The sequence below is a fragment of the Oncorhynchus keta genome, chromosome 8 (assembly GCF_023373465.1).
Source record: "Oncorhynchus keta strain PuntledgeMale-10-30-2019 chromosome 8, Oket_V2, whole genome shotgun sequence".
Lineage (NCBI taxonomy): Eukaryota > Metazoa > Chordata > Actinopteri > Salmoniformes > Salmonidae > Oncorhynchus > Oncorhynchus keta.
The window spans coordinates 2,693,502-2,702,607 of record NC_068428.1 but is presented as its reverse complement, the minus strand read 5'-3'; the positions used below and the strand labels follow the sequence as shown (position 1 = coordinate 2,702,607).

Here is a 9,106-nt window from a genome sequence, read left to right as displayed (position 1 = left end):
TCTTCTTCCAATGTTTATTGAAAACAAATACGTTTGAACAATGACCACGTCTCAAATACATCGTTAGTTAGTGAATTTGAGACATATTAGCATTGACATTAAAGCAATCAAAACAAGACCTTATTAATAAGCATAATTAAACTGAAATTAGCCACTTACGATTACGCACCTGGAAATGTGCCATTCTTGCTAGCAATCTGGCCATCCAAAATCAAAACAGGCGGACTTCGGACAAATGGAAGCGCTCAGCTTTCTTGGGAGTTTTCACCCAACCCATCCAGTGTACGATTTGTTTAAAATAAAATGAACTGTTAGTAGCTTGCTTATACTGCTCAATTTCTGGCTCAAATTTGGTGATATGCCAGTGTTCCTTGCCACTCATTTTGTCACTTTATGAAACGCCAGCGGTGGATAAAGTACTCGTCATACTTGAGTAAAAGTAGACCTTAATAGAAAATTACTCCGTGTCAGCCAGAAAAAAATACTAAGCGTTTTAAATGCACAGTACAGTGATGGATAAAAGTACTCAAATGCCAGAGTAATAGTAAAAGGAAACGCTATACCTAAAATGTCAAACCAGATGGCACAATTGTTTTGGAACAGCAGTGTAGAGTACTTTAAGGTATTTTACTAAAGTACTTCAAGTTAAGCTTTGGGGTATCTGTAATTTACCTTTTTACGTTCCTAAGGTACACTTTTACTCGATACGTTTTCCCTGACACCCAGAAGTTACATTTTGAATGCACAGCAGGATAGAATGGTCCAGTCACACACAACACCCCTGATCATCCCTACTGCCTCTGATCTGACACGCAACCACATGCTCTGTAAAGTCTTATGGAGTGTGCTCCTGGCATCATTATTTTTTTTTTGCTAACTCGTTTGCTTAAGGAATTTGAAATGTATTCTTGCAATTATATTTAATATACTGAAGTATCAACAATCTATGATTTCTCTAGTATTTTACTGGGTGACTTTCACTAGTCATTTTCTATAGGAAGGTATCTACTTTTCCTCAAGTATGACAATAGAGTCCATTCCCCCCACACAACTGTCCAGGATTACTCAAATATCATTAAAAAATGCAGTTGTTTTTAGTGAGTAAGCCAGATCAGAGGCAATAATGATTACAAAACATTCTATTGATGGTGTGGAATGGGACCATGTTGTAGTCCTGCCTGAGCATTCAAAATCTTATTTATTTGGAGTTTATTTGAATTATTAAGAAGTATTGTCTTTAGGAATTCAGTGGAGTAAGTTATTCAAGTACAGATACACCACTGAAATGATATTAGCGACTCCAAATGAACACATGTAATTACAGGGGTCAGCTGAATTGAACTTTAATTCCAAGAGTTGACTCTTCAGTATTACCATCTGTAAACTTAAAAAAACACCAGGCTAAAATTATTATAAAAATAGCCGCTGCATGTTGAATTTGTACATTTATTACAAAATAGAAACCAAGATAAAAACAATTAAAAAAGCTACTATACAAAATACATAAAACCAGACACTGGAGGAGATGTGGGATGTGAATGGTAATGTCTGTGGACCCAGCAATTAAGACTCAGTCTGCCTCCCAAAATCAGGACCCATGGGAGCTCTGGTCAAAAGCTATGCAATATATAGTGAGCCATTTGAGAACCATTCATAGGAATGGATGAGGAGCTACAATGAGGTGGTCCAGTAACATGTAGCTAGGCCCATGTCCTCTTCAAGTGTTGAAAGGGTCAATGTCTCAAGAGCTTAGCAGAGCTTTAGAAGTCAGCATCCAGCCGGAAAGCGTTGTCTGTGGTGCCAGACATCACACCCATCCTCTGGTACTCCCCTACCCGCTTCTCAAAGAAGTTAGTCTTGCCCTCCAGTGAAATGTTCTCCATGAAGTCAAATGGATTCTCCACTCTGTAGATCTAAAATGGAAGAGTTAGTGGAAAGTCTGTTAAATGCTTCTGTTTGAGGCAAATCCAAATTAAATACTGTACATCTGCCATATAGCAAAGTTTTTCCAGACTTACAGTAAGTAGTGAGCTTCTACATTTGACATGTGCATGCTTTTACTATAGCTTTACAGGCAAGACTCAGTCAGGCGTCTGTATCGTGTTGACACCCCAAGTCAGCAGACCACATGACCACTGAGCTGAGAACACCAACACTCAGCTCCCATTATCAGCTGAGGTACGTACCCCTGCGCTTTTCATCATTGCTAGCCCATTTCAGAAATAATTTCTAAACAAAGTGCTTGGACCCATGGTAATAGTTTGAACTCAAACATGGGGTTTTATTGGATTGAAACTCATGTCAAAGGACACATTTGTCTCAAGTGACAAGATTATCAATTTTTAGGGAAACAAATGGGCTTGTATGTAATAAGACTCATGCTCCACTCATGCATCAGGCAAATTACATTTACAGGGGTTGAGTCTTTAAGTGTGAAGTGAAAAACAAATTTAGCTAGTTGTGCAAGACCTTTTATAGATAAAATTAAGGTAGTTTTCAAATGTGTATGCTTTTCATCAGATTCAAAGGGAGTGAGGCAGATCTCAAACCTCTTCTGTGAATGACTCCGGTAGAATACTAGTTTCCTCAGCAGGAGGAGAGGACACGCCTCCATTCGCATACTGTCTTCTCTAATAACATTTTTATTTATTTTACCTTTATTTAACTAGGCAAGTCAGTTACAAACAAACTCTTATTTTCAATGACAGCCTAGGAACAGTGGGTTAACTACCTTGTTCAGGGGCAGAACGACAGATTTTTTACCTTCAGTTCTAGATTTGATCTATCAATCTTTCGGTTACTAGCCCAACGCTCTAACCACTAGTCTACCCTGCCGCCCCATACATACCCTTGTAAAACTGACCATCCTACCAATCCTAGACTTCGGCGATGTCATTTACAAAATAGCCTCCAATACCATACTTAACTAATTGGATGCAGTCCATCACAGTGCAATCCGTTTTGTCACCAAAGCCCCATATACTACCCACCATTGCGACCTGTACGCTCTCGTTGGCTGGCCCTCGCTTCATACTCGTCGCCAAACCCACTGGCTCCATGTCATCTACAAGACCCTGCTAGGTAAAGTCCCCACTTATCTCAGCTCGCTGGTCACCATAGCATCTCCCACCCTTAGCACACGCCCCAGCAGGTATATCTCTCTAGTCACCCCCAAAACCAATTATTTATTTGGCCGCCTCTCCTTCCAGTTCTCTGCTGCCAATGACTGAAACGAACTACAAAAATCTCTGAAACTGGAACCACTTATCTCCCTCACTAGCTTTAAGCACCAACTGTCAGAGCAGCTCACAGATTACTGCACCTGTACATAGCCCACCTATAAATTAGCCCAAACAACTACCTCTTTCCCTACTGTATTTATTTTATTTAGCTCCTTTGCACCCCATTATTTTTTATTTCTACTTTGCACATTTGTCCACTGCAAATCTACCATTCGTGTTTTACTTGCTATATTGTATATACTTTGCCACCATGGCCTTTTTTTGCCTTTACCTCTCTTATCTCACCTAATTTTCTCACATCGTATAGACATGTTTATACTGTATGTTTGTTTTACTCCATGTGTAACTGTCGTTGTACGTGTCGAACTGCTTTGCTTTATCTTGGCCAGGTCGTAATTGTAAATGAGAACTTGTTTTAAACTTGCCTACCTGGTTAAATAAAAGGTGAAGAAAATGTTAAAAAATACATAGGGATTAAGGTACCATGAGGGGACAAAGCCATGAACCATAATCTCACCTTGTCAAAGCCCAGTTCCAGCATCAGCCTGTCAGCGACAAACTCAATGTACTGAGTCATCAAGTCACAGTTCATACCAATCAGCTTTACAGGCAGGGCTTTTGTCAGGAACTCCTGAAATTAACAATCAGACCATAAAATAATTATAAGCAGGGTACAAAAAGCTAATGTCCCAAATGGCACCTTAGTGCACAACTTTACAAGGGCCCATAGATCTGGTAAAGGTAGTGCAGTTTAGGTCAAAATGTGCCATTTAAAGGCCAAGTGCAGTCAAACGAGATTTTCCTGATTAACCTGTTACTCCTACCCTACTTTTTCGAACATTCTGTTAAAAATCGCGCAACATTTCAGCGCCCTGCTGCTCATGCCAGGAATATAGTATATGCATATGATTAGTATGTGTGGATAGAAAACACTCAGAAGTTTATAAAACTGGTTAAATCACGGCTGTGACTATAACAGAACGTGCGTTTCATCGAAAAGCGCAGGAAAATCTGATCACTGAAAATATATATCCATCCGCCACTTCAACCCATTGATAAAGGCGAACCACAATAAATGGGGCTGAGGTTGCAATACCTACAGCTTCCACACGATGTCAAGTCTTGTCATTTGCCTAGGCTTTGTTTCTTGGTCAAACGAAGAAGAGACAAGCCATTTGTGCAAGCCTCCGACCGGATATTTTGGTTGAGATTTACCCGGACATTATTTCCAGACGGACAGCTAGAGAATATACTTTGCCTCGTGATCAATTTGATCGCTTATTAACATTTACTAATACCTAAAGTTGCATTACAAAAGTATTTCGAAGTGTTTTGTGAAAGTTTATCGTCAACTTTTTTAATTTTAAAAAATGACGTGACGTTATAAGACGCTATTTTTTTCCCGTTTATCACAGTCTTCATAGATCGATACTAGGCTATATGTGGACCGATTTAATCGAAAAAAAGACCCAATAGTGATTATGGGACATCTAGGAGTGCCAACAAAGAAGATGGTCAAAGGTAATGAATGTTTTATTTTATTTGTGCGGTTTGTGTAGCGACGACTATGCTAATTATTTTGTTTACGTCCCCTGCGGGTCTTTTGGGGTGTTACATGCTATCAGATAATAGCTTCTCATGCTTTCGCCGAAAAGCATTTTAAAAATCTGACTTGTTGCCTGGATTCACAACGAGTGTAGCTTTAATTCAATACCCTGCATGTGTATTTTAATGAACATTTGAGTTTTAACTAGTACTATTAGCATTTAGCGTAGCGCATTTGCATTTCCAGATGTCTAGATGGGACGCCTGCGTGTCAGGTAGGAGCAAGAGGTTAACATACACAGAGTTTGGAAGAACTGAAAACGATGCCCTTTTAGTGTAGTCATTTTAAAAGACTGAAATGTTAGCCTGTTTTGGTGGAATGGAGTTTTGACCAGCCCAGTGATATCACCAGGCAGTAAATTAGTTAGAACAATAAGACTACCAAACCTCTGCCAACAGCTAGTTGTCCCCCCCAGACTACTCCAGCAAATGTTCTGCTTTAAAAATAGCTGTTTGCTAAACCATGCATTTCTGAGAATTTTTTTAATTGAAAATCACAGTAAGATAATTAATTCTTACCTAGAAATGATAGAAAAACTGCATCGGACTTTCAATCAGGGAAACATGTCCTTCACTTTTAATCAACATACCTGCTCAATCTCCACTGCATTCCTGATCAAATTAGTGACAGCCTCCTTTGAGGGCTTATTCACCAGGTGCTTGAACATGAGGCAGGCGAAGTCACAGTGCAAGCCCTGGATTCATATGAAACTAGTTAGTAAGATCATGTTAACTAGTCATGAAGAGCGTTGCTTTTTCAGTGAAACAAGAACGTGAAAGGTATCCAACACCATGGAGTTTAGTAACCAAATATTTGTAATGATTTAATTTCAATTAGGTTGGCATGCTGGGATCATAGGTAAATCAACGCAATAGAAACACCCACCTCGTCTCTGCTGATGAGCTCGTTGGAGAAGGTTAGGCCAGGCATGAGCCCCCTCTTCTTTAGCCAGAAAATGGCAGCAAAGGAGCCAGAAAAAAAGATCCCCTCAACAGCTGCAAAGGCAACCACACGCACACCTGGAATACAAACATAGCTCATTACCAACTGACCACCCAATCATGTGCAGGTTAGGAAAAAAGCTATGTACATACCAAATGTAGCACTTTTGTTGCCGATCCAGTTCAGGGCCCAATCCGCCTTCCTCTTCACACAAGGGAGGGTTTCAATGGCATTGAAGAGGTAGTCCCTGTAAGACAAAGAAAAGTATATTAGGCAACATTGTCACAAAGTAGAAGGCTGAACTATAAAATGCTTAAGACTTAAACTGCCATTTTCTGGTAGCTAAGAACACTAAGTTCAACTAATTTCAGTTTGTGACAAAACATGCAACGTAATTGTAACAGAAGCATAGAAAGTGCAAATATAACAGGGCAACTGCTTAGACTCACATTAAATTTGAATTTCCTGATCTGTAACTCATTCCTATGCAAATTTGGTCAGGTAACCCTAAAAGCTACATATTGCAGTAGGGTCTTGAATTAAGGGCATTGGTAGTGTATATTTTATCATCATGAGGCACAGTCAGGCATCTATATCATGTTAGGAGCCCACCCAGTCAGCAGACCACATGCCCACTGTGCTAAGAACTAGCAGCTACACTCAGCTCCCATTAAAAGCTGAGGTACATAAACCAGCGCTTCTTACCACTGCCAGAAAACACAGAACTTCCCTGCACTATCAACTAAGAGCTTGACTGACAGTCTGACCTCTCTTTGGGGTCTTTGATGTAGGTGTCAATGAGCAGGCTGTACATCTCAGAGTGGATGTTCTCCATGGCGATCTGGAAACCATAGAAGCATCTTGCTTCTGTCACCTGGACTTCCTGTGTAAAGCGCTCCACCTAGTAGAGAAACAGGAGACTCCCATTAGATCAGTGATTTCTTGTGTAGATAGCTAAATATTGACTGTTGTATTGTGTACACACAAGCAATTTACCAGGTTCTCGTTGACAATGCCATCACTAGCAGCGAAGAAAGCCAGTATGTGAGAGATGAAGTATCTCTCCTCTTCCTTCAGAGACTCCCAGTGTTGTGTATCTTTGGACAGATCAACCTGGAAAACAAAATTAACTAAAATCTCATGAACAAGCTCACATTTTTTACTTATGCCAACACCACTAATGATGCAGCAACTTGGACATACCTCCTCTGCAGTCCAGAAAGAAGCTTCTGCCTTCTTATACATCTGCCAGATGTCATGATACTTGATAGGGAAAATGACAAACCGGCGGGGATTTTCCTTCAGGAGTGGCTCTTCTTCAGCATTGAATTTCTCGACATCTTTAGGCTAACAAAGTACAAAAAATATATATTTAAAAAATAGTTTAATCTCATTACTGGTCAAATGTTGCAGAGGTAAAACAAACTTTCTTCAATGGTTAGAAAAACAGAATGTGCTTATAATTTAAGTGGAAATACATTCATGTAGTAAGACAAAAAGGCATACCAGTTTATGTAGAATGTTAAGATTGTCCACAACCCAACGTTAGACGGTTGAGTTATGCTATGTAACATTAGTTAGCTAGTGACCTACTCAAGACAAAGGCTTTCGTGACATGGCTGGAATGGAAGGCTACTGGCTAACAACTGACTTTAGTTAGCCTTATGAAACACTTGAGTAGACAGCTTGTGTAACTACTACTAACCATTCAAACATATGCTTGACTTGAGTTCCTCGATTGCTAGCTTACATTTGACATAGGCGACATCATGATTTGATGACTCGGCAGGTAACTAGAATAGGCGACATTATTTGCGGCAAATGAACACCTCGGACACATTCTAGCTAATTACCATGTTAACGTTAATTAGGCATGTCAATGAGCTACAAAAATGAGCACTGCATAAACTGACAACTTCAAGCAAAAGTAGCCATTGTTCACGCACCTCAGAATCTGCAAAGATTTTGCGCGCGGTTTTCGAGGCCAGAATCCGGGTCATGTTCAGGCTGGGAGGCTGCATTGGGAGGAATGACATGTTTGTTACCTTTGACAAATTAGATAACTGGCTTCCTTAATTTACATTCAATTGATTAATGTGCTGGACAGAAAGTAAGACGTGACAGGTTAACGTTGCCTAGTTAGGTTACGGCTAGTAACGTCATTTAGCTAACCAGCTGAGGCGAGTTTGCCTAACCACCTTTTAAATAAAACCAACGACATCAAAAAAATAGCAAGGTAAAATAAATAGAATTCACGTTGACTTCAAACGTACCGTGTTTTCCTTGTCAACGAGTGAAATGTTGTCCATTTGAGTGGTGATAGCGTTTTCATCTTTCTTGACGAGTGGTGAACGAGTTGCAAACATTTTTAAAGATACACGAGTTACACAACAGAAACAATTTGAGGATAAGTTAAACGTCAGTAAAATTGCACAAAAAAATATATATATATATTCACAACTATCAACAGCACAATTCCATTGCCTAGATCAACGCCACAATCAAACACAAACGACTGGAGTTCCCCGTATTTATTGAATTTCTGGCGGTCGATTCCAAGCAGTCAATAGAGTCAAAGCTTTTGTTGGTATTTAAATTTCTAAGAGGGTGCAGCCAATCAGATTGCACTTTTCTCCCTCGCGTCATTTTAAAGATTGCGGGAAAACTGCTGATACTGTTACAAAACCAAGAAAGGAAAAAGTTCAAATGTCAGGAAAGGCGCGCTAAAGTGAAACAATAGAGTTATGCCATTATTTATCCCCAAAAACTTTGACTGTACTATGTTTTTAAAACGTTGAATTACAAAGCATAATGTCATATATGAAGTTAGAAATGTGTAGAAAAATACGACAGAACAGCAAGTAAAAAAAGGTTACTAACAAGCTGGATGGCTGGCTAGTGGCTTAACTAACAAGATTTTCAGCAAACTTAACATGTGTAAATATTTGTATGAACAAAACAAGATTCAACAACTGAGACATAAACTGAACAAGTTCCACAGACATGTTTACCAACATAAATGGAATAATATGTCCCTGAACAAAAGGGGACTCAAAATCAAAAGTAACAGTCAGTATCTGGTGTGGCTACCAGCTGCTTTAAGTACTGCAGTGCATCTCCTCCTCATGGACTGAACCAGATTTGCCAGTTCTTGCTGTGAGATGTTACCCCACTCTTCCACCAGGGCACCTGCAAGTTCCCGGACATTACTGGGGGGAATGGCCCCATCGTCACCCTCCAATCAAACAGGTCCAAGGCGTGCTCAATGTGATTGAGATCCGGGCTCCTCGCTGGCCATGGCAGAACACTGACATTC

General features: G+C 39.8%; 1 protein-coding gene and 2 non-coding genes across 3 annotated transcripts; all 3 read right to left on the bottom strand.

Annotated features, from left to right (window-relative positions):
* Nucleotides 1-1,327: 1,327 nt before the first annotated feature.
* On the bottom strand, nt 1,328-8,343 carry LOC118386682 (ribonucleoside-diphosphate reductase subunit M2). Its single transcript, XM_035774411.2, has 10 exons — nt 8,064-8,343; nt 7,737-7,805; nt 6,994-7,137; nt 6,787-6,903; nt 6,558-6,691; nt 5,943-6,037; nt 5,734-5,867; nt 5,438-5,542; nt 3,760-3,873; nt 1,328-1,913 (listed from the first exon to the last, which is right to left on the bottom strand). The coding sequence occupies exons 1-10, from the start codon at nt 8,154-8,156 to the stop codon at nt 1,761-1,763; spliced, it is 1,158 nt and encodes a 385-aa protein (XP_035630304.1). The 5' UTR covers nt 8,157-8,343; the 3' UTR covers nt 1,328-1,760.
* On the bottom strand, nt 2,076-2,210 carry LOC118387230 (small nucleolar RNA SNORD94). Its single transcript, XR_004826379.1, has one exon. It is a non-coding gene; the product is annotated as a small nucleolar RNA SNORD94 (small nucleolar RNA).
* LOC118387231 (small nucleolar RNA SNORD94) lies at nt 6,364-6,504 on the bottom strand. The gene has a single exon (XR_004826380.1). It is a non-coding gene; the product is annotated as a small nucleolar RNA SNORD94 (small nucleolar RNA).
* Nucleotides 8,344-9,106: the final 763 nt, after the last annotated feature.

Excerpts from the sequence above, each read along its gene's own strand:
- LOC118386682 (XM_035774411.2), bottom strand. The coding sequence starts at position 8,156 with ATGTTTGCAACTCGTTCACCACTCGTCAAGAAAGATGAAAACGCTATC. Across the intron at positions 6,692-6,786 it reads GCATTGTCAACGAGAACCTG|GTGGAGCGCTTTACACAGGA; the intron begins GTAAATTGCTTG and ends TTTCTCTACTAG. Across the intron at positions 5,868-5,942 it reads CAACAAAAGTGCTACATTTG|GTGTGCGTGTGGTTGCCTTT; the intron begins GTATGTACATAG and ends TTTGTATTCCAG.